Here is a 25,402-nt window from a genome sequence, read left to right as displayed (position 1 = left end):
TCATTGACTCTCCACCAGTTTCTCTCTCTCCTGAGTGTTGGTGCTCACTTGAGGACGTCCCACGAGTGTGATTGACAGCTGACACTGCGTCACTCAAGCAGCCTTTATTGCACCAAAGCGATGGTCACACGGCCATCTTAATGACGGCCTGGGCTGTAATGGTGTGTGTGTGTGTGTGTGTGTGTGTGTCTGTGTGAAGCCTGCACAAGGCAGCTCTGTCTCCTGGCAACATCCAACCAGCCCGCTCATATTGTGCTGCACCGTGAGATGAATCACGTCTCTGTGCTGATGTGTTCAGCTGCCGTCCCGGCCCCTCGGCTCTTCCTCTGTTCCACTCAGGATCTCTCCGGATGTCTGACCGCAGCGTCTTGCACCTTCTGCAGCTTCTTCACGAACTTCTTATCCCCTTCACCTCCGTCCTTTACCTCCGTCTCATCCTCCCTTCCCCCATTGCCTCGTTGTCTCTCTCTCTCTCTCTTCTCGCCATATGTTAATGAAAAGCCTCCGTCTCTCTCCGTGCTCGTGTTTCGAGGACACGCTGTTCTCATCTGACAGAATCCCAACCAGACGCCATCGTAAACCGACTGTATCAAAACATCTGATCGGGTTTGACGAGGCTCATCAGACGTATTGTTTTTCAATCACTGTACATTACTCGAGAGCGTCCGGCCAGCAGCTTGGTCTTCACACTGCTGCTGTCAGGAGACAGTGAGCTTAACAATCTGCTGGAGTAAAGTTAGTTCATCTCTCTAAAATCTTCTTACTCTAACAAGCTTACGTGTTTGTTGTGGTTCCCATTCAGTGCTTTAAAAGCAGCTGACTGTGTAAAGGACATTTGTGTGTCAGGAGTTCTCTTTGATTCTCTCAAAAACATTCATCTTCACAAAGTCCCTGCAGAATCGGGTCGGGTCGTGTTGCTGTGAACTCCTGCAGCCAAACCATGAACTCATAATGTGTGTACAAATATAAATAAAGATTAGGAAACACAACCTAAAGCTCCTTTATCAGTTTCTCACGGTTATGCTTCCTTGTCGGTAAATAGCTAATTACAGTTTGATGTCAATATCATATCCCTCGTCCCACTTTTTGTATCTCTCTGTCTCTCTTCATCCGATCCACTTCTCCTCTTCCCTCCCCCTCTAAAGCTATTCAAGTGGCACACTGCAGGATTATCCCTCAGCCTCTGAGACATGCTGGTGTGGTCAGACTTATCGTCCTCTCTAGGTTCGCTCTGGCCACAGAGGTCAAAGCTGCAAAACTAACATTTGCAGCACATCCAAAACCTTTCATAGAACGGTCCGTAGAGGACATATATATAAATATTGGGACTATAAAACCGTGCGTCCAGGAGGAGTCGGACATTTCTCTGAGTTTTTTTTTTTTCTTTGCAATTATGGAGCCAACATTGGTAAGTGATCCTCCTGAAGAATGTTTGGTGATTTAAAGTTTGCGCAAAAGTTTGAATTGCACTTTGTCAACTGCAGAGAACAGAGAACAGCCTCTGCTGTCACGACAGATTCCCGTAAGACTTTCAACTACAAACGCAAATGATCAGACAGCAGCAGGTGTTTGGGTCAGTGAGAGGGTTGCTGGTGGTTTTGAACTGAAAGTGGATTCATGCTTCTTCGAGTAACGATTATTTACCTGTGTGCAATATTTAGACGTTTCTTTGCATTTATATACGGATCAATTTCATTATTCTATATAGCCTGAGCACAATGTTAGAAAACACTCCACTCTGTCTTCCCTGTGTCTTCTTCACCGGTTATTACACCAGGGGAATGCAAAGTGATGTGGATTGACCTCACTTACTGCAGCATAAGCCCCTTTTCAGGACACTTACCACTCCCACCCCCTAATGCTTATCATTCTAATGGGACACACTCCACTCTCCCACCGTGAAGCCAAACTGGGACATTTCTGTGACGAGTCCTCCTTCCACTGTCTCACCTGGAGTCAACTAGGGTGGATGAGGTGTCCGTCCAAACTGCCTGAGGAATGAACAGACTAACCAAGACGTCAGATTCTATTCATTTTGTGGTATTTTCATTCATTTTAGAAATTGAAAGCTTCTTCAGTTCTCAGCTTTTATCTGACATGAACATGCACGTGTAATTATCCATGCTACATGAGTTTTTCATTAAATATATGGACCTGGCTGTTGGAAATGTTTTACTTTGTTCCAGATGCTCTCCATATGTCATCTGGTGTTGGTTTAGGTGGGAGTTTGTTTAACCTGGCTGCTGGGAACACTGGTTTTGTTGTGAGATAGGATTCTGGCACGGTGCCGCAGCTTAACAGGCTTTGATGTCACAAGGTGTTGCAGTCACGGAGGCGGAAGCTTATTGGATGACCAGGATAATGGGTCAGTAGCTTGATCAATGGGTCTTTATTTGTTGCCGAGATTAAGGTTATTACTTTATTGCGGTTTAACCTTACAGCTGCATGACACACGTATCAGATAGATGAGTCTTCATGTGTTGTCGAAGCTCTAGGTGTTTTTTTATTCTTTGGTCTGTGGTGCATGAAAGTTCTGCTGGGAGGGGGCCTCACAATAATCCCCCAGATGGGAGCATTTTCATCATCAGCCATAGTGGCAAACTGGAAAGTCTCATATTTGAATTAGTTTAGATGAATATACTGAAAATGACTAATTAAAGGAAGAGTAAGACAAGTATGAACTACTTTGTTAACTCCGCCAAGGAGGTTGTGTTTTCATCTGCGTTTGCTTTTGTGTTAGTTAGCAGGGTTACACAAAAAGTAATGGATGGGTTAAAACACGGTGGAAGGATGTGGCGTCGTTCAGGAAGAACCTTTAGATTGGAACAGACTTTTAGATGGTTAGAACTTGAGATCCGGCGTTTTTCAACGTTTGTGAATTTCTCAAGTTACAATGCTATTTGTAAAAAATTAAGGCATGTGTAGAGCGCTAATATCTAACAGGGGAGACTTACTGCAGGTCTGGATTATGATCTGGATGTATATGATTTCCATATATTTGTATATATATGGGAAGTGGTGATTAAGTGGCACAGCTCTGTGCTCTGAGTGGCCCTATAGTTACTCAAGTGTTCTGTACCAGAGACAATAAACATCATGTTTACTGCGTCCAACTGCTTGACAAATATCAACCTCAATGGTTCGTCCTACTGGACACTTTGTCACCAGGTTCATTTTTAAAGGGATAGTTTGACCAGTCATCTTTAAAAGACCAGAAAACCAGGTTTAGTCCTCTGTTGGTTTTAATAAAACAAACATCTAACATGTTAATATGTGAAAGCTTGATTGAGCAGATTTGAAACCTTTTGGACAGAATAGCTGCTTCTCATCTCCATCGTAAATTAACTGTGTCAGTTGAAGCTTCATATTTAATCTATAGACATTAGAATGGTATGACTCTACTTACTCTTCCTTATAGAAGCTCATATATATAAACTTATAATGTTTGTCATCAGGAAGAGAGGTTCCTGTCCTTGTAATGCAGAGCAGTGATGTAACTGGAGTTTCTTTATTGTCATGAGTTGTATTCAGTGGAGCCAGGTATGGATTACATATCCAGCTCTTTAATCTGTACAGCCGGCGGTTGTGGTGGCTGCCATCTCTCCTCCGTGTTGGATTTACAGGAAGGGGGTCATGTCCCTCTTTTGAAGAAGGGGATTACTGAGGGTTTGACCCATCTGATGAGGAGTCACACATTTCATGGAAGGCCCAGTGGAAACTCACACAAGTTCAAATATATGAAAAAGATCGACTAGAAACTATCTAACAAGCTTTCGGAGTTGATAATGAAGTGAAGAGGGACAGAAAATGTTGGATAAGGTGCTTTTCATCACATTCACTTTATATTGGTGTTCCAGTACACGACTGGTTATGATCTACAGGTCTGAATTAAGATACTGTCAGTATTTGGAGTAGGAAGAGAACCCAGTCTCCCCCTGTGGCCGGTGAAATGTTGTTTTTCCTGCGAGGAGTCTAAGCAGATGTCAGTGTCAGAGCCTTGTTTTCAGATGATTCACCAGAAAAACACTGAGCTGCTGATCTGAGTGCAGCTGAAAGACACAAATTGTCTCCCCTTCAGACACTGACTGTGAAAATTGTTAAGTTATGAACTCCTGCTTCAGTCTCACATCCAGCACAGAGTGTAAGTATTATGACCAGTGTGATGGTTGCTGACAGTAATGGTTCAAATACACCACAGCTAAGAAAACACAGACTGAGCTGAAACCAGAACCAGTCACATTTTGTGTTTTCCGTTCCTCAGACAACATTTTGACTGGAGTGCGTTTTTTTAGGGAGCTGCTACTAAAACTGCTTTCCACTCACAGGTTGACCTTCTAGTTTCATTTTATTTATCTCACAAGGACAATTTCTCTGTTGTGTTGTGCACGAGGAGAGCGAGGCCAGGCGCGTTCCAATTGAGCCTAACTCGGCGAGTCGTCCTTCGTGACTCACTCCCGGGGACCGAGGATGTTGCAGGAGTTAATTTGCACTTGACTGCAGAGGGAGGTTGACGGAGGAATCATCGAGGACACCGTTAATATTTGAATCCAAACATTCGTGGCTGCTGCTGCAGACAGAAGGGTGCTGAGTCAGAATTGAATCTAAAACGGCCGTGAATCATCGTTCTTCTGCCTTGACCTCTGAGTAGCGTGCGAAACCGACATTTCATTCGGAGCGAGCATATGAAGAACGACTGGGAGACAGTGTGCAGGATTAGATAATGAGCGCACAATCAACTGTAATCAATTATAACAACTGAGAAACCACATGAGAGCACAAATGTCATCGTCACAGCCTCGTTATTCTCATTATTAGGTACCTACACTTCAATGCGTGGTCATATTTGGATGTTGCAGAGCAAATGGAGAGATCTCTGTCGGGGGAAGAGCATTAGTCATGGGAGCAAAATGGATTTGGCTTCAAAAGGGTTCGATACCAATAGAGCGTCGGAGCAGTCTCTTCTCTTTAAACCTCGGTGGTAAGATATCGACCAGACGTCACACAAATAAATATAAATCACCCTAAAAGCTGGAGGGAATCCTGCCGGACCTGTATTCTGCAGCTCCGCAGAGGAGCAGCTGATTAAACCGCTTCATTAGAGGACACGTGCGGGTGTAGAAATAGCCGCGTAGATCTCTGTTTCCTTTCTGTTTACACGTAAAGTGTGTCTCTGGGCTGCTGGAGTTCATGAAGATGCGTGTGTAGTGTAGCATGTGTGTGTCAGTGTGTGTGTGTGTGTGTTGTTGTTGAGTTTTCCCTCTCTCAGATGTTAGGTCTCAAAGTGACGCAGGTTTGCACAGTGGAAGGATTCCGGGTCAGCGCTGTGTGAGGCTCCACTCTCTCCGGTGTCGTTTCTAGGACACCACACATAGAAGATGCTCCCTCTCATCCCTCAGGGCAGGGAGCTATATGCATGCACGGCAGAGGAGACCTATTTTTATTCCATTATTATAAACGTCTCACACTGAAACCCTCACTTGGAAAGATTCCCCTGCAGTCGCCCGGGGAAAATCGCCCCACTGCTTGTGTGTGGCGTAACACAGAAGCAAGTGTGTTTTCCTTCCAACGTGTGTTCGGACTCACTTCTCCGTGCTTTGTGTGAAGCTCCTGTCTCACAGTGTTTCTCTCTCCGTCTCTTTCAGTGCATGAGGAACCCAGCTCGGCTGCAGAGGACAGGTTTAGTCATTAGAGTGCTCACCCACATCCAACAAAATGTCTGGCTCCTACGATGAATGTGCAGGTGTTGACGACACCATGGACAGCTTCTGGGAGGTAAGGAGGACACGTGGCGTCTGTTCTGATGTCTGGTGGCAACCTGCAACACAACTCCTCACACACACCCCCACCCCACCCGGCTTATATTGATCTGGCAGCTGAAATCAGTCCTCCATGAAACCATGAAAATTAGATTACTAGTCCTTAAGCTTTTAGAAGGAAATTCGTTAAGGCCCAGTGATGTTGTTTGATACCCGTTGAGTTTTGAGGGTGACTGACAGACACACGTTAAAAGAAGTTAAGTGTCTTACAAACGTGTAGGCAAGAAAATCCATCCTGCTCTTATATCTGTTTGTTGGTATTATGGTAATTACATTTCCCTGCTTTCATTTTTCATGTTAAAGATATAATATGTAACAATTCTTTGTTAAAATGTCTTAAAACATCTAGACCTATGTTATTTATATTATTTACATTTTCCAAAATACTCCAAACAACGTCCAAACTTTCATTCATAACAGGACATTTAATTTTGTTGTCTTTTAATTACGTCATATCCACTTCACCTCTGTCCGTCTCGTCTGTGACATCTGGTGCAAACTACTCATGGATCAAAACACTGCTAGCCAGTTTGCCAGTCGGTTATTTTCCCATCTCACTGTTTGTATCGGTCACTTGTGATGGACCGTGACTATTCATCGCAGCTTGATGCGTAACATGAATAAAGATTTAACACACAACCTCTCGGTGAACATGATTTAAATGCGTGGTGGTGAAGACAACAACTCCCATCATCCCACTCTGTTTCATGACGTCATCAATCTGGGTCATTTGTTGTTGTTTTGACTGAGAGACCCCCAGCAGCCGAAGTTATACTTTGTAAGTTTAAACTAAGATGAAGCAGCTGTTGGTCATAGCTTCACATATAAAGTGGAATTAAACTCCTCCGAGTCTTTACAGGGAAACAAAGAAGTGTCAAACCACTGCTTTAAATAAGGAGCTTTTCAAAAGTGACCTGATTAGTGATTTCTCCATCTCATTGAGCCGAGCTAACAAACATGTTGTCGTGTGGATGTGAAGCTGCGTTTGTCTGTGATTTTGGTCACTGTGGCAAAAACAAACATGGATTCTGATGCACCAGATGGTTTAGAAACAGTTTGGAATAAGAGCAAATGTACTTGGCAGGTGAGTGTGAACCATCTGCAGTTCACTGTTCACCACGGTCGCCAGAACCAGTCAGAGAGAGAGCGGAGAGCTTGTTTATGATGGAGGAACCTCCCCAGTGATGATACTTCTTCTCCTTACTATGAAGATATATTATAATGCTACAACAACAGCTATGCTCACCTTTTAAATTAGACTTTCTTCTGGATTTAGTTTAATTTTCTTTTTAAGTATCTCCTAATTTGTATCCATCTTTCTTCCATCAATCTAAATAGGATGAATAAATGGATAAACAATGTGAATGTAATTTCAGATAGTAATTTGAATTCTTTATTTGTTGACAAGTATTTTTACTTTGTTTCATCAAAGGTGGCAGGTTAAGTGAGAGAAGGTTTGTTCTCCTGTAATGATTGTAAATCATAGATCATATCACAAAAGATATTAACTTCATATAAATGACAGCATCTTCACTTGTAATGAAAAGGCAGCATATGTGTGTGTGTGTGTTGATGTGTGTGTACTCGTGTACGTGTGCGCTTGCTTGCTTTTCAAACCCGCCAAATTAGCGTTAATGAATTCCCTGGGTACAGAGTCTTCTTTGTGTCATGGCTCGTACACAGAGACTCAGACAAAGAGCTTCAGTCCTCGGCTGCTCTGAGACGTCCTTTCACTACGTGCACCTGCCTGTAGCATCTCTGCACCAGCAACACAGCTCGGGTCAGATCATGGCTCTTAGAAAAATGCTGTCTTCTCAGATGTTGTCATCAGAAACATTTGACTGAGCTGAGCCGAGACACACGATCGACCTTATTACAGCCGTGAGATAATCACCAGGCTGTTGGAAAACAAGGGGGATCATGTGTGTGTGTGTTCACGTGCACGACCAGTCCACCTGTGTGTTGTTGTTGCTGGTGTGACTTGGCGCTCGGTCACACAGGCCAAAGCTCACACCCCCACACACACCTGTCTCACATGCCTCCCTGCAGCTCCACCAGGATACACACACACACACACACACGTGCATCCTCACGTCAGGACCAATCAGGGTGCAGCTCTGCATCAGACATGCTCCTCATGACTTCATGTCTGCGTGAAGATGAATAAGACGTTTTTTATTCACGCCGTGTGCTCCACAATGTCTGTGGTTCCTGTGTGTGTCTCTCTGCCTGCGTTACACCACTCAAGAGGATTAGAGCAGTCACAGTTTGTGAACACACACACACACACACACACACACACACACACACACACACACACACACCAGCATTTACACACACACTGGCATACATGCGCAAACGCAGGCCCATGTCATTGCATAACTACACATGCACAGGCACGAGCCCCCTCCCCCCCTTACTACCCTCCCTCCATCATGCACCATGAGCTCACGCCCCCTGCAGGCACTGAGGAGGAGGAGCCACACGGTCTCTGGTATTGTTTTCGTTAAGGCAGCCTCGCTTAAGGTGGCAGGATCCAAAATGGAAAAATGGATAAGAAATGATAGAATAGAAAATATAGATGTAGTGTGCACACAGTACAATTATAAATACATGTAAATATGAAGGAAGAATAACAGACATATTGATGCAGGTTTCATTATTATAAAAAAAACAAGTGGAATATGAATTGTCTGTATTGCATCAACTGCAATTATTGCATTTAAATCAGAATATTACTGCAGAAAAACTACAGTTATTTTCTTTGATGGGTTTAACCTTTAATACATAAAATGTACGTAGCTTTTTTTGACCTTTGGTCAGAAGATAAAAATAGATAAAGCTGATTCCTGCCTCGATTATAAATGTGCTTGAATAGATGTGACAGAGTAGCATAATAGTTATTGCACTGGTACATATTGAACAATTTCTTTAAATGAAAAAAATATATTAAAGCAAATACAGGAAGCATGAATTAAATCAATAGAAATAACACCAGCTCCATTTTGAAGTCACGTTTAAATCAATGTTTTGTATTCTAGTCGACGATCAGTCTTATTATTGCAATATTGAATATACTCAGTTGAAGGTTTAGAGAACACAACTAGAAGTGTGTGCAGTTTAATGTTGCACTGCTGCAGTAGATCCTACAAACCTCCGGGAGCTGTTCAGTCTAAAACCGTCATTATGACCGTCGGCAACTGATTTTCATATTCTACCCAATCCTTATACACTCTTGTATTTTGTCAGTAAAAAGCACAGGGTGTACCCTGGTTTGTCTTCCTGTCCTTAATGTGCCTTGGGTCAGTTTTGTGAGTATTTATATATTTGTACTGACATGTTTGTGTGCATCTGTCGGTCGGTCTCAGGTGGGGAACTACAAACGTGCTGTCAAGAGATTTGACGACGGCCATCGCCTCTGCAATGACCTCATGGGCTGCCTGCAGGAGCGGGCCAAGATAGAGAAAGCCTACGGTGATCAGCTGACGGCCTGGTCCAAGAGATGGAGACAGCTCATTGAGAAAGGTGAGCGTGTGGCGGAGGGTCAATCAAATAAATAACTTGGCAACTGAACTCACCTCAATCGTGTCTGTCGATTCGCCAAAGCTCCAGTTACACAGGCTTATATTTGCGCCGATCCCCAGGTCCCCAGTACGGCTCGGTGGAGAGAGCCTGGCTGGGCGTGATGACCGAGGCAGAGAAGGTGAGTGAGATGCACCAAGACGTGAAGAACAACCTGGTGAACGACGATGTGGAGAGAGTGAAGAACTGGCAGAAGGAGGCGTACCACAAGCAAATCATCGGAGGATTCAAGGAGGCCAAGGAAGCGGAGGAGGGATTCAAGAAGGCTCAGAAACCGTGGGCCAAAAAGCTCAAGGAGGTGAGGAGGACGGAATTAACATTCATCATCAGTTCTTATCAGTTATCAGCGTGGTGCCTGGTGTAAAAGGGTTTTGAAGGGATATAAGTAAGAATGTAACAAATGTTGTTTTGTTGTCACATAAACAAGGTAATCTCTCCTCACACGGTCACTATTTGAGATCAGTAAATAAAGACACACATGTACAAAAAAGAAGCCCAAAAAATCCTGGATACAGGTTCGGCCATCTTGTGCATTCGAGGTCATTTGGGTTAGAGTCTTCACAGTAGAGAAAGTGGAGTTTAACTGCAGTGTTGAGGTTCAGCTGCAGTCTCTGCTGCCAATCATGACATCTAATTAAGCATCAAATAATGAATTAAAACAAATGCACTGGTCGTATTGGTCGTATCAATACAGTGGATCGATTAACTCAAACCCTGAAATTCCTCAAAATGTCAAACCATTTCCTCTGCTACTTAGCTGCTTAAATCCATCGGATTAGCTCAATGTTCAAGATTGAATTTCCACTTTATTTGAGTCGAACTACCTCCAGGTTGCTCTGTGTGATATGATAGAGCACTGACGAGGGTTAGACCTCAGTAGATACAGAAATAATTGTGTTTTATTGACTCTACATGATAAACATGACTTTCCTTCCTGTGCTGCGACTCCTTGCTTTTGTCTTTAAGCCTAAAAAGCAAATATGTCCCGGTCCCAGATAAAATGACAGAATAGTACATTATTTATGTAGCCATACACAGTTTAGTGATCACAATAAAATGGAGTATGCTGTCTGGACAAGGTCTCTGCTGCTCTGAGATGAGGAGATGTGACAATTTGCAATGACAACATGTGTGTTTGGACGTACAGTTGGAGACGGCTAAGAAAGGATACCACATGGCCTGCAAGGAGGAGAAGCTGGCCGCCACCCGAGAGGCCAACGGCAAGCTGGAGGCGTCTGTCACGCCGGACCAGCAGAAGAAGCTCCACGAGAAAGTAGACAAATGCCACCAGGATATGCTGAAGGTGAGAAAACAGAGCAGGGAAGCAAGTAAACAGCTTTTCAGTCTTTTAATTTAAATCTCTTTTAAGGTAAAACATGTTAAGAACACATTTGGCTCACGGAGGATAATGTTCTCTGCTCACGGAGAATATCAGTACACGCAAATACACAAGTACATGTCAAGTTTCTATGTATACAGGTCAAGTATCATATTGTTTTTTCTTACTGGTTGTATATTGAGCTGGTTAATCAAACCTTTCTATCAGATTGATATTTGCTGTGAGAAGGCAATACGTTTTAATTTTATTTGGAAATGATGTATTTGCTTATAGTAATAAACCACAGCAACATATTTTAAAACCCTGTGAAATGAGCTGGAATGGAAACCACGTTAAAACAGGTTTCACAGAATACGTTTGAGTTCAGTTTACTCAAAGTATTTCAAGTTCATAATAAGAAAAAGCTTATTATTAAAACAGTCATTATTGTTAAATCACGTGGTCTGCGTTTTCCTTTTTCCCATCAAAGGCTAAAGAAAAGTATGAGAAGTCTCTGGAGGAGCTGAACAAGTGCACCCCTCAGTACATGGAGTGCATGGAGCAGGTGTTTGACCAGTGCCAGCAGCATGAAGTCAAGAGGCTGACCTTCCTGAAGGAGGCGCTGCTGGACATCAAACGCCACCTCAACCTCACGGAGAACCAAAGGTTTGTGAGGTTTATCAATAAAGACTCACTGGACTGTGTTTACATTGACATATGATGCTGACTACATGGGAAAAACTCAGATTTTCATCATGATAAATATATAAGAAAGAGACACAATTTTGTTTTTTTTTACCACCATCTCTATCGCTTCACTACATTTCTATTTAATTTCAGACCATTACATTCATTTAATATATACAGTGTATTTCTATGTACCCTGTTTACATGCAACACGGATCACATTTCTTATCTCTAATAGATGAGTTTGATTTGTTGTGTCACGTTCAGCACATTTCTCCTCAAATTGATTCATTTCAACACGTTTCATAAGCAGCCACACGTTTCTAATGAGGTTTTCAGACTCGCGGTGCTTAATTAATTGATGATTCGGTCACTGAGGTTTCTGCCAAACTGATTCTTACTCAGAGTGAGTGCTTGTCATATTCCAGGCGGGTTTTAACCTGCGTGCTACAACAAAAATGGCCCCCGTGACAAAGTGATTATCAGACTATTTAACCAAACCTGCCGTCTTTTGTTGTGTTGTCGAGCGGCTCGGAGAGTAGAGACACAACACTCATCCTGACTCATCATTCATCTTTATTCAGCATTTTAATACAGTTTCTATTTGATTTATTCTCTTTCCTCCTCGATAACAACATAAGCTTTGATTAGGTATATTTATCCTTCTTAAAAGTAGACAACAGGGGAAGCTCTTATCCTTAAAAACAATTATGTTTTCCAGATTTCATTTACAACACAACATTAGATTTGCTGTAAATGAGTTCCCACAACTATGATGCATTATATGTGGACGCATACTGAAAATGAAAAGGCGTAGATTAGCACTCAGAAGAACCTGATGTGCTTAGATTCATGAAATAATGTATGTGTGACAAAAGCCAATCTGAGCTATCTGATCATGACCACAGTGAAATATTTCCCTTTAGTTTTAATATACTTATGTATATATATATATATATATTTATCTACTTGACTGAGATTTTGAAGTGTAGTATCTTCTATTTGCTTAAAGCTGCTGTATTGTAGAAAGTGAGATGCTCTTGTTTTCTATTATAAAGCCCACAGAGCAATGCCCAGATTCAGAAACTGTGTTAAACTGAGCAGTCAGGACTTATATAACTTTGTGATGACACAACTACAATGTGACTCCAGGGCCTCGGCTCCAATAGAAAACTCAGGGAGACACTTCATTTTGGTCAAACCCCCGTGTTGGAACTCTCTCAACCCAGAGTTTGAACTTCATTGTTGCCAAACAGACCCCCCCCGCCCCCAGGCCCCTTCTGGCACTTTCGTACTCACCATGTGTTCCACTTCTCTCTCCTCAGCTATGGCAATATATACAGAGAACTGGAGCGCACCATCCTGGGTGCAAACACACAAGAGGACCTGAAGTGGTTCAGCAACAACCACGGCCCTGAGATGCATATGGCCTGGCCTGTGTTCGAGGTATGAACCCAAACCCTCCGACCAGAACATTAATATAATATCTTTCTATATGTATTTGAGACTAATCGTTATTCTGCTGTCGTTTGTTTCCTCTCTCTCTCTTTCACCAGGAATACAACCCAGACCAGGCCAGTGCTCCTCCAAAGAAGAAGAAACCAGACGGAGCCCCACCCACTCCTAGCACTGACCATGTGGCTCCACCTGGTGATCGCAGCAGGTAAGTTCAAGGAATCTACGCTTTACAATCCCATCCATCGCATTTCAACACCATCAATTTAACCATGGAGTGATATTTTGAATCAGAGCGATTAAAGGAACATGTCATCCTGCGTCTCATTGTTATTTATTTAATTGTGTTGGACAACAATGAAGATCTGTGGCCTGTAAGCTTTATGGAATACTAAGCTGTACACCTATACTAACCAGTGAAATCTGTGAATTCTTGGTTTTGAGCTTCTCATGAGAGTGAGAGCAGTTAGAGGAAACGAGCGATAGAGAATATCACCTTCATCCTGAATCTTGTGGGATCGACTGATGTTAGGTCTGATGTTTTCTCCCCCCCCCCTTCAGTGTGAGCAGCTATGAAAGGAATCAAGCTGTCTCGACTGAGTGGTCCGACGACGAGCAGCCCGCCGGCTACTCCGGCAACGAGAACGGTGGGAACAGTGGGAACGGTGGGAACGGGAATTCGTTCGAAGAAGACACCAGCATCGGGAAAGGCGTCCGTGTACGCGCCCTCTACGACTACGACGGCCAGGAGCAGGACGAGCTCACCTTCAAAGCAGGTAGTTATCACAGGGTCAGCGTGCACGTGGCACAGGGTCAGCGTGCACGTGGCACAGGGTCAGCGTGCACGTGGCACAGGGTCAGGGATGAGACGTAAAGCTGAAATAACTCCGACCCTTGTCCTGGTTTCTGTTCTGAAGCTTCCTTCCTCCTCAGACGATAGCAGTGATTAGTTAATAATGGCCACATGGAAAACAGATTACAGGCACTTGCCACCAATTAACACCAAATGGTCCTGAAAAAAGAGCTTCAGAGACGTGACCAACGGATTAAAGACAAGAATTAAAGTGAAAAACAGTTTCTGAAGAAGCCACAGCTGTGCATCCTGTTCTCCACATGCTGCTTTGTAACCTCACAGTTAGAGATAAGGTGTCAGGGATGAATGGCGAAGACTGAAGGGATTATTTAAAGACTCTTTTCTTTTACTTCTTCTTGAAAAACAAATACAAAATGTTTCCTCTCGAGTTTGCACGCAAACAAACAAAAAGATATTTTTGCATTTTGTGTTACTCACCTGAATCGACTATGTGAGTCCCTGGGGCTGAATAGACGTGTTGACTACATATCCCTGTCACCTGACACTTGTACTACGAACTGTAGATCAGTGGAATAATCTTCATAACTGTGTTGTCACCCCGGAGCTTGTGTGTGAGTCCATGTGCATGAGGATGATCACTTTTACTCCATCAACAACAATTTGAAAACAGTGTTTATTTAAAAAGTTCAGCTCATTTGCTTTCTTGCCAAGAGTCAGAAGAGAAAGATCAATACTACATTTTATACTTAGTTAAATGTGTGTCTAGAGCCAGCAGGTGGTTTGTTAGCTTAGCCCAAATTCAACCGAAAGTAAGACACATAACAAGCCGTGTTTTCCCAGGAGTTTAGGCGCCAGACTATTTCCAGGAGCGTGTTAATTAGTCCGTTTTACTCTATACGTGATTCTGAAGAGTATTTTTTATGCTACGATAAACCAGCCGCTGGTTTTTATTCATATTTTATTATTATTTAACGTACAATCACAAAAGTAATTTAATCATCTTCTTTAACTGAAAAGATCAAACATGAAAAGCTCCAAATAATCAAAATAAATGTTTGTTTTACTGTCACATTGTACTGGGTCGGTCCTGTTTCGATATGAGAATGTAGAGATCAATAATGTTGAGTGTTTTTATGGTCACACTGAACATTGGACCCATGTTAATTGAAGAGTGGCGTCTCCTCCTCCTCCGCAGGTGACGAGCTGAACAAGACCGAGGACGAGGACGAGCAGGGCTGGTGTAGAGGTCGTCTGGACAACGGCCGAGAGGGACTGTACCCGGCCAATTACGTCGAGCCAATCTAGTCCCGTGACTGGACAAGGACAAGCCATTGGAGGCAGCTTGAACTGTCCCGTCCAATCGCACCGCACATAGCCAGAGACTTAAGAGCAACACATCCCTTGCCCAACAGATGCGCCAAGCAGTCTTGCCTAAATAAAAACTTAGTAACGTAAAAAAAAGACTATATATCAGTATTATATATTTTATCCAGCGTTTGAAGGTGGGTGGACTCACACATTTAAAAGACAGGAGCAGCCGTCATTCCAGTATAGACACACTCAGCTGTAACATCAAGTCAGTGCGGGAACACATTGCTTCTCTGTAAAGCTGCAGGTAACATATGATGCAGCTTATTTAAACTTGCAGTAGACTGCGGTCTGTTCTCTCGTGGGAATGGGAAGATAATATAATCAGTTACACCCATTCGACAAAGACGAGCTTCTCTCACCTGCATTGTGTATATACAGTGTGATGCCATTTTTTGTGTAGCATTTCTAATGCTGTGTGGTCAGTCGTCATTCTTCCATCGGGAATGCTGTGTAGTGTTAAAAAGTACCACAGACAGTATCCTCTGTTTTTCCTTTTTGTTTTTCCTTTTCTGTTTTTTGTTTTTCTTTGTGATTTGGTCCGACCTCTTTTCCGGTGTGTGCAGTGCTATGTGTTTTTAACTGTTTCTAAGCTTGCATAGCAGCATGTGCTATGCAACAACTTGCATTCCCTGAGTCCTGCAGCCTTGTGTGGGCTGCCACCTGATGCAACACTTCAACTCCAAATGCAGAGAGTCACTTTTTAAGCATCACATGCTTCTGGACATGCACATGCTTCCGTTTTCATGTGAGGAAGCGTGTTGATGAACTGATTTTTATGTTTGGTTTTTGACATTGGTTTTGTTTTGTTCTGAGCATCACAAGTCATTCGACAATATCATCTTCATGCACTCCATGGAAATGATACCGTCTCTGCAGCAGCTCTCATTTTTGGTTCAGTAATTCAGGAGTCACTTTAATCATCGTTACTGCCGACAGGAGAGAGGAGCGCTACGTTCCCTCTGAGCCAAGCCGGATCACAGCATCTCCTTTAAGGGGGCCACCGTTGTATGAGAGGAGGGTCTTGACCAATGACCTTTCCTTCCAGAGTGAGGGGGGCGATGGAGGAGTGTCAATGTGTTACTGTGCTACAGACTGTTGTCTGAAGATTGAAGCTTCTTCAACAGGACATGAATGTACTAGTGTTTGGGCTGGGAAGAGGTCATGTTATCTAAACATGCCTCTCCGCTGTCAGTTAAAGCCCCGACTTGCAAAAAGCACTAGTGATGTGGCCCGTTACCCTGCTGAGCCAAAGAACGACCCAGTACCATCAACTCTCTGTTTTTCTCTCCATGCAATAACTTCACATCTCACGTAGACAGCTTCAGTGAGGATCAACTTGGAGCTGCCTCCCGGTCCACCCCAAACTTCATATGTCTGCAAAACACAACGCAGCGACACACAGTGAAAAGGCTCGTCACCAGTTCTGCAGTGCACGTAACTCGACGCTCACACGGCGCATTCCATTCTTCTCAAATCTTCAACGTGCTCCATAGATAATAAGATTTATCACAGGAATTGGTTTTTCATCAGATGCTGATTAGTTCGTCGTCTTGCTACAAGTTGCACCCAAATCTCAGATTAGACAAGAGAGGCGCTTTTTTAACTGAGTTGTCCTGGAGTTTTTCAATTTCAGCGAAAAAGCCGACGGCAGATGTGTTTCGCTCTGATTCGACCGGTTTGGGTCACACACACACACACACACACACACACACACACACACACACACACACACACACACACACACGAGAGGAGAAACACGTCACCAGCTCACAAGTTGTGTCTTAGAGTAACAGCTGTCCAGCATAGCAAAAAGGACTTCTACCATCCAACTGTCCCACATCCTCGAAATGCACACAGACACACAAACACACACAATATACACAATACACACAATACATGCAAGTTACAACACATAATCCACTTGACCAGGTTAATATTTGGGGGGAAGACATCTTCATCATCCAGTGTGTATGAGTTGTGTAAATGTAACAGAAAAAAAAAAAAAAGTTTAAAGAAAAAAAAATGCAAGTGATTGACTATTAAGACAAAATGTAGTGTTAATACATGTAAATGTGTTTCATTTAAATAACAGCAACGGAAAACATATAAAAGTAATAGGAACCATATCGTATGAATTTCATTGCAATGGAATTGTCAGTGTATCATAAAAAAGCGTGACGTTATCCCACGCTGTCAGATTTGTATATGATGATGTAATTTAAAGATTATATTCTATTGTAACTGTACAACTGTGTTGAGTTGAAAATGAGACCTAACCATGTTGAGGCAGTAAAAAGGTGTACATGTAAATGCTTTTTTATGTTGATGATCTCTTCCTTATGCACACAGGGGACAGCAGCTCACGTTGTGGAATCCCCTATATTAGCGGTCTAGAAGATGTTTGTTCATAGTTAGTGATGTACTTTTATCTCCTAACTGGTGTAGTGCCTGTTCATCTTGATGTAACAAGAAGTTCATTTAAATATGCATAAAAAATTATTATGATCACAGATAATATCGATGATAGTGATGAAAAACCCGAAATCAAATTTGTTGTGGTGGTGTCAATATTGCGATATTGGTTTGAAAGGGAAACAAGTTTGTTGAAATAGTTAGTGTCCGTGTGTTTTTTGATTGGACTGCACGTGTGATCCTCAGTGTTTCATCAGGCTGTTCTTCTAAAAGGAAAACACCGGGTAATAATGTAATTCTTTATTGTAGATCGGAAAACATAAACCCTAAGGAGGAAATGCAGAGGAATATATATCACTGCAGGGTTTGATAAAAACTATCCAAGTACGTCATTGCTCTGCAATAATAATCGGAGTAATTGGAAAATGTCAGTGTTTAAAAAACAAACATTTTAAAGGAAAAGTTTGACATTTTTGGAATTAGACTTTTTTCCATAAAAGGTTACATGTGAAAAAAAACTATTATTTGTCAGTATGAATAAATAGATATATATCTGGAGCCAGCAGCTTAGCTTAGCTTAGCATGAGTGACGGAAATGTGTAAACATTTGTGCAGCTCTGGTTCAGGGCGGATCCAGGATTCTTTTTTTGTGTACATTTTGCAACACTTTCTGTAGTTTGTCTGAGAATAATTCATGGTTCTTGTTAAAAAAAAGAAAACCAGATGATGATTTGGGGACTAATATTTGCACAGTTTGTTGCAGATCAAAATAAAAATCTAGCTCTAGTTCATTTTAATGTGGTATAATGTGGACTGTTGGGCCTTGGCAGAGGTCTGTGCTCCACCAGGGCCTTTCTGGTTACCCCTGGATGGGGCTTAGCTGCAGATTTGTTTCCAGTCTCGACGTTGAGTAAAGGTGAGTGGCTGCTCCCTCCAGTATTTAGAGCACAAACACGTGTGTGTTATCTTTTCATCTAACTCTCTGCAGGAGAAGAGAAAAAACTCCTTTTCACGGTCTGGAAAAAAATGTCCTTTGTGAAACCAGACATCACACTGAAGACTCTTTTTAAACCAGAGGGCTGAAGACAACAAAGAGACAAACTAAATAAGAACTATAAAGTCGAGTAAAACTATCATAGGCAGGAGTGCGTGTGTCTGTAGGCAGTCTTTACAAGTGACACCAAACGTCACATACAAACAGAGCGCCAGAGGTCATGTCATTCGACCGTATGTCCAGCATATCTTTGGATGGCCATGAGCTCGGTCTGAGCGGCTGATCCTCGTCCATCATACTGGGTTGACGAACTGGTAGACCAGTCTGCGGGAGACGTCGGGCTTCCGGATGATTCCCTTCTTGTAGTACTGGCGTATGGAGCGACTCAGTTTGTCATAGTTCATTGCCGGGCGGTTCTTCCTGATGCCCCAAAGCCTGGCCACGTGAGCCGAGTCCTCGATTTTAAATATCCCTGTGGACAGAGGAAAAAAAACTCATTTAGTTTGGACTATGGAGTGAATGACAGAGCCCTTTATATTAAACACTTAATATTTACATCAGGAGCGGGTCCTCTCCATGGAGGCTGCCATGCTGTTTACAGTAGCCCACACTGGACAAACTAAACACCTTTTGGGTTTTCCTGACAACTGAAGGCTGCTACAGGTTATCTTTCATGTTTGGAAGGGGAGGGTGAGGTGAGAGGTGTTGCAACACGAAACTTCACCACTATATGTCACTAAATTCTACACACTGAACCCTTTAAAAAACCTTTTTCGGGAAAACTACAACTCCTATTCCTGTCAGTAAATTATTCGATCACACCTTTCCTCCAGAGCCGTGGCCCCAGCAGACATTTAGGCTAAAACATGGTGTAAAAGCCGTTTCATGTCGAAATTGAATTTCGGGGCAAATGGAAACTTGGATGACACCTCAGGATCAGCATGGAGGCATTTTATGTTTTTTATATGTTTGAAGAAGTGGTCACCATTGACTTCAATTGTATTGGATTTGGCTGCAACACTGTTTACCCCTGAAACTCAAAAGGTGTTCACCCACAACCGCCAACAGCATAGTGGTGAGTAGATAATGAGGGAATTCTCATTTTGGCGTGGACCATCCCTTTAAATATACATTTTAATGGCATTGAATGCTATGTAAACATGAATCAAATATAAATTAAATGAAAAGCCCACGGGATTACACTAACATGAACACCTCTAATTAATTTCCAGTAAAACTGCCACTGACTCTGTGCCTGGCTCTGGATCTGTTACCTTTCTCCTTGTTGATCCAGCGGATGCAGCCGCTGTAGCTGTGTGGTTTGAGGAGCAGCTCGTGAAGGAACTGCCACAAGTGGATGGGCTGACTGGGGTAGGTGCACATCCCCTCCGACCAGGAATCCTCATCCGCTGTTGGCATCCAGAAACCAAATCACACGTTACTGACTGAACGCTGTTTTATCATTGCAGCTTGTCGAAACCTGCGTCCATGACTCACCAGATTTGCTCTCTTCTGGAGGGCAGCGCTCCTTCAGAGCAGCCGCTAAAGAAATGAAAATAAAAAACAATTCAGCCTCAGATTATCAAACAGTTTGCCATCATCACAGTAGAGTTCATGCATTTCCATTTCTAGGTGTCCCATTTGCTCTCACCGGATCTCCAGATGTCCAGATGAGCGTACAGCACGTCTCCAAACTGCAGAGAGCGTTGTCTGAAGTCTGTCTCAGCCATGGAGCACAGATCCCTCCCAGTCAGCTCCTGAAACATCGTGCCGACCTGCGGCAGCCTGTACAGGTGCTCGGTCCAGAGCAGCCACTTCTGGACGTGCATGCAGCTCCAGTCCAAAGGGTCTGTCGAGGAAAACACGGAGAGAAGACATGTTCAACTTTGATTCCTGATGCTGAAAACAAGTCAGAGCTGGGAGTATGTTGGGATTTAACAGCCAGTAGGGTCTATTCAAGTCAAATATGGTTGCATTATGAATACGTAAGTAAAGAAAAACTGCAGAAGCAAAAGCAAACATTCAGGCGTACAGTCTGTGATCTTAGGCTCTAGATGACTCCCCTGTCTGAAATGAGGATGATCTTGTGTCAACATGAGAGTTTGCACAATGCGGGCGGGGCCTCATCAGCTCACCAGGTGTCAGTTCATTGTCAATGTCGAAACAAATAAATAAATAGATAATTTAATTTGAATAAAACTTCTGCCAAAAATCTGCAGTGTTCTACCTTCTGTGTTCTGTTCTACCTGCTGCATTGTGTTGTACCTGGTGTGTTCTGTTGTACCTGGTGTGTTCTGTTCTACCTGCAGGATTCTGTTCTACCTGCAGGGTTCTGTTGTACCTGGTGTGTTCTGCTCTACCTGCAGGATTCTGTTCTACCTGCAGGGTTCTGTTGTACCTGGTGCATTGTGTTCTACCTGCAGGGTTCTGTTGTACCTGGTGTGTTCTGTTCTACCTGCAGGATTCTGTTCTACCTGCAGGGTTCTGTTTTACCTGCAGGGTTCTGTTGTACCTGGTGCATCGTGTTCTACCTGGTGCGATGTTGAGCAGCTTGCAGGCCGTGTCCACATCCTTCAGCACCTCTCCCAGCACCATGGACTGGACTTGCTCCAGGTAGCGCTCCTCCACCTGACCTTCTGCCTCAGGGGAGGAAGCGTGGGCTTGGCTAGGGGCCGGTGGGCCCGGCTCCAGAGTCCTGCAGGAGGGAGCGGCGGGAGCGGGGGCCTCTGTCATCCCCAGCACCCAGGGGTTCTCCTCAATGACTAATCGGTCAGGGCAGGGGAGGTAGACGCCCGGCCAGCTGAGCTCAGGGAGCCCCAGCAAACTGCGTGGGGGCTTGATGTCCTCGGCCTCGTCCAGCCAGGCCACCCTGGGGTTAACGTGGGGGTGACTGATGTAGAGGGACGGGCGAGGGGTGCAGCACGGGTGCTCAGGACCTGGACTCCCCATGCTCAGGCTCCTTTGACGCTGAAACAGGAAAGCAGCGGTTTTCAGAAGAGTTGTGAACAGTGACATTCACTTGTGAGACAAAGTGGCAATGATGCCGACACATATCCATACAGGAGTAATCCCAAAGTAAACCTGACATTTGTTCTGTACTATTTACTTAGCTTGAACTAACTTTGAAACAAGGGATCACTTATCCCAGGTAAGCCAACTGGAATCTTTGTGACAGTTAAATCCATTGAGGCCATTGTTTGTCTCTCCAAGTGTTTTAATAAACCACTGGTCTGTTTTACAAACAACTAGTTCTCTCATGAATCTATACGTTAAAACATTCAGGTCAAACGGATTCAGCTGGGACAGAATTATCGTGACTCATCGATATCAGAATCCAATCTGCTCCACCTTTCAGATCATAAATACAGATAAAGAAGAAGATCGAAGTCTTGTTCGGGAACTAGAAACGTGTGACGTTATAACACCCTGTGCCTTTGAAAGAAAACATCATCAGGTCATTGAGATGGATCTCAAGTTAATGACAGAGGGGAGCGTGATACGGCTGAAAGGGTGGGACACATGTTCTGTGATAAGTAGCTGAAACCTGTGCATAGAAGAGTGAGTAAGGGAACAGATCCCCGGTTAGGGAGTGGTCGACATGCCGGTTTATTAAATGTTAGTTTTAAGCAACTGCACTCAAACTAAATACAGCACGTTCGAGTTTCCAGTGATGGAAGAGAATATTTCAAAATCAAATGAACAAAAAAAGAGTGTAAAAGTGAGAAAAAACACATATTTTAATGATGCTTCTTTTAATGATGCATGCACATTTCAGCTTAATGTGTGCTTTTATTGTGAAGCGTGTCGGGGGGGGGGGGGGGATTTCCATTGCTTTGCAAGTTTTTTTTAATTATTTTGATTCTGACTTAAAGAGTGAAAGGTTGCTGTGTATCACATTTTTTTTTTAAGAACAAAAGGTAACATATTTGTTATTTTTACTACACACCTAAAAGAGATGCAACAGAAAAGAAGATGAAAATAATGACATCATAGCTGTTATTTATTGCCCCCCCCCCTTTTTTTTGATCTTATAGAGTTTTAGGACTAATGAAGATTACCACTTATAATCAAAACCTCATCACAGATGTTCTTTTTATAGAATCTATTGACAACACCAATTATAATTTCATTCTAAAAGAAGACACTGTTGTGAATATGTGACGAGAGTACGCTGCTAACAACACACCTCCAAGTCTCTAACTAGTTTTTTATCCCCCACAGGCATGAGCTGTTTAAATGTTTAGCTTTGAGAGAAACTTGCTCGTCCAGGTTACAGTTTTTTTCGAGAACAAACGCTTGTTCTGTATGTGTGTGTGTGTGTGCGTGTTTGTGCGTGAATGTGTGTGTGTGTGTGTGTGTGTCTGTGTGCGCGCTGCTCAAATGAAAGCACCCTGCTCATGAAATCAAGCCCATTATTTGTAGACTTTTGTTGCAGTGTTTAACACCTTGTTAGATTGCAGTCGAACTGATATCAGAGGTATTTAGTTGATATGAAAGGTTTGTTCACTGCTCCTTTGCGTTCCACTCGTTCCACTGTTCCTCTGACAAAGTAATTCACATCAATACAACTTTATTTGTGTAGCGCCAAGTCATAACACCCATTATCACAAGGTTCTTTACACAATGAGGGTGAGACCTTAAAATATGAAGAACCGGGGCTGAATATCACAGCTGTATCACAATGTTAAAGAGTGAGAAAGAAGAGAGAGCATCCGAATGAATCACCCATGTTCATCTACGGTCAGTTATACTTCAAATACATGACTTTGAAAAATATTTGAAGATTTGGGTCGTTGAAAATATCTTTACTAAGAAGCAATCTCATAACACAATCATTGTTGATCACAGAAAGGTGTTGTTTGCTGTATTATAATGAATTCAGTGCAATACAGAAAAAGTAATAAGGGGCGAAAAGTTGTTGAGTATAAGTACATGCAATTAAAGGAGTAGTTATTTACAAATTGTAGGATCTCTATGCAACTAAATATTTAACAAACAACCCTTCAAAATAGTCTAAAGTCCAAAATATTTAAAGTCAAACTAAAACATCAAACTGCAGCTTTAAAAATAAAATTAAAAAAAAATTAAAAAGGGAAACCGTGCATTAGATTTTTCATTGTTGTTTGATTGTAATACACTGAACTGAACTTGTTATTATGTATTTTTTAAATCTGTCTTTTTGACAACAGGAACAAAACATGTGTCACAAACAAAATATTGTCACTAAAAAGGTCGTATATGATAATTATTTTATCGAAATGTCATATCTCACAGTATTTGCACCCGTTACTAATTACTTTTTTCCCGGAACCACAATGAAATGATCAGCTCCCGATGCGTCACCACGATATGATTGTTCTCTCTCAGAAGAAACACGTTGTTGCATCATCAGAGGATTAGTGCATAGTTGAGAAAGGTAATAAGTGAATTTCCCTTTTATGTCAATAGTCTCAAACTACTTGACTAATCAGCCCCGTCGGGTGTTTAGGAGACTTCATCTATGAAATATGGACAGTGAGAATTTCTAGCAACTGACTTGCAAACAGAACTTGATAGGCCTGATTTCAGCTAGAAATCATAAGTCTCAAGAAACGCTGCTTGGATACACGGAAGCAACAACATGGAGCAAAACATTTATGAAACATCAATAAACCGAGGGAATAATATCGTTCTTGTTGTTTTCAAAGTCGGAAAAGTTAAATAACTGGTCAACAGGGATGGATGGGTGGGCGGGGGGGGGGGGGGGGGGTCACAAACTTGTACAAAACAATTATCATAAACCTCAATGACAAGGACTATGAATTTGATTCAGGCAACCATTATTGTTTTGTTTGAGTGTAATATGATCCAAAGAAAGATCCATTTTAAAGTTCTGGCTCCAAATGAAGATTTACAGGTCCTCAGAATATTTCTACTTTTGCTCTGTTATAGAAACTGCATCCATCTCCTACTCCTGGAAACAGAAGCTTACCCTATCAGGTGGTTTACATCATGTAGTAAAAGTAGATCTTTGGAGCGTTACTGGCCTCATCATGAAATGTAGTCTTACCTTGTTAGTGTTTCAATAGAGTTGCTTCAGTGGCTGAAGCGTCTTCTCAGCTCTGCTCCTTGTGTCCTAGCTGAAGTGTGGACTTATCTCCAGGTCCTCAGGAGACTGGGACTCTGGTCCTCAGGTGAGGATGCACCGTACGTTTGGTCTCCCAGCAGCACCTCGGAGCTGGGTCTCTTCAGTCCTCTGCAGCCTCTGGGACACCTTGTTTGACTCACAGCAGTAGCACTCACTTTGGACACAGAGCCTTCGTGACATATCAATTCTGAAAGAAAGGGTGTGTCTCTATGTCTGTCAGGGAGTTTGCTGTAAGCGCCTATTTAATAATGACTTGGGGCAATATTCACTTGTTCCTTAAGTAAACAAACTTGGTGAGTCTTGACAGACGGGGCCTGAACAGCCTGGGGGAGAAGCTGTGAGGGCACCTAAAGTGTTCACTGTTCTTTTTCAAGAGAGGCCATTTTTAAGAGTGATTATTCCATTTTGTGGGGGAACTTAAATAAAAAACACTAAAGCTATATATCAGTGAACTTTTAGTTGATCTAATCTGCTCTCCTGGAATTCGAGTCAAGGTTCACCATGAGGTTGGGAGTAATTCATGCAAATTTTGTTTAACTTCTACACTTGAAGCAACTGGGAAACCCTGCAGAAAATGTTTAATCAAACTTTATCAGGCAGGTTTTTATACTCAAACGAGTCACTGAGGATTAGCTCAGCATTTGCATGTTATAGATTTGGGGGAATGTCTGTTTTCAAAGGTGTAAAACTATTGGATAAGTTGAATAACTGGTCCACAGAGCGAGTGAGAGTGAGAGTGAGTCAATATTTGCTAAAACTAAACAGTAATGTTTATGCGGTTATGTTTAAATATTCCAAAGAGCTGCATCCAGAGTATCCACCCACA

The 25,402-nt window shown here is 42.6% G+C and overlaps 2 protein-coding genes across 3 annotated transcripts in view; one reads left to right on the top strand and one right to left on the bottom strand.

Moving 5' to 3' along the window:
• LOC133957254 (protein kinase C and casein kinase substrate in neurons protein 1-like) overlaps positions 1-17,654 on the top strand; it is a 31,231-nt gene extending 13,577 nt beyond the window's left edge. The window contains exons 1-10 of one of the 2 annotated variants that reach the window (XM_062392743.1): positions 1,215-1,408; positions 5,643-5,772; positions 9,185-9,341; positions 9,461-9,696; positions 10,546-10,701; positions 11,207-11,382; positions 12,729-12,849; positions 12,960-13,066; positions 13,420-13,634; positions 14,868-17,654. In XM_062392743.1, the coding sequence (XP_062248727.1) occupies positions 5,713-5,772; positions 9,185-9,341; positions 9,461-9,696; positions 10,546-10,701; positions 11,207-11,382; positions 12,729-12,849; positions 12,960-13,066; positions 13,420-13,634; positions 14,868-14,977 (1,338 nt within the window). In that variant the 5' untranslated portion in view covers positions 1,215-1,408; positions 5,643-5,712 and the 3' untranslated portion in view covers positions 14,978-17,654. Of the gene's footprint in view, positions 1-1,214; positions 1,409-5,642; positions 5,773-9,184; positions 9,342-9,460; positions 9,697-10,545; positions 10,702-11,206; positions 11,383-12,728; positions 12,850-12,959; positions 13,067-13,419; positions 13,635-14,867 lie in introns of those variants that run through there. The other variant, XM_062392742.1, reaches the window with a different exon arrangement.
• Positions 17,655-17,791: 137 nt separating this feature from the next.
• On the bottom strand, positions 17,792-21,409 carry LOC133957255 (SAM pointed domain-containing Ets transcription factor-like). Its single transcript, XM_062392744.1, has 5 exons — positions 20,981-21,409; positions 20,101-20,298; positions 19,947-19,991; positions 19,724-19,858; positions 17,792-18,921 (listed from the first exon to the last, which is right to left on the bottom strand). The coding sequence occupies exons 1-5, from the start codon at positions 21,396-21,398 to the stop codon at positions 18,743-18,745; spliced, it is 975 nt and encodes a 324-aa protein (XP_062248728.1). The 5' UTR covers positions 21,399-21,409; the 3' UTR covers positions 17,792-18,742.
• Between the last annotated feature and the right edge of the window lie 3,993 nt (positions 21,410-25,402).

The sequence above is a fragment of the Platichthys flesus genome, chromosome 7 (genome assembly GCF_949316205.1).
Source record: "Platichthys flesus chromosome 7, fPlaFle2.1, whole genome shotgun sequence".
NCBI classification, from domain to species: Eukaryota; Metazoa; Chordata; class Actinopteri; order Pleuronectiformes; family Pleuronectidae; genus Platichthys; species Platichthys flesus.
The sequence above is the reverse complement of the archived record's forward strand: the minus strand, read 5'-3'. Positions and strand labels throughout refer to the sequence as shown.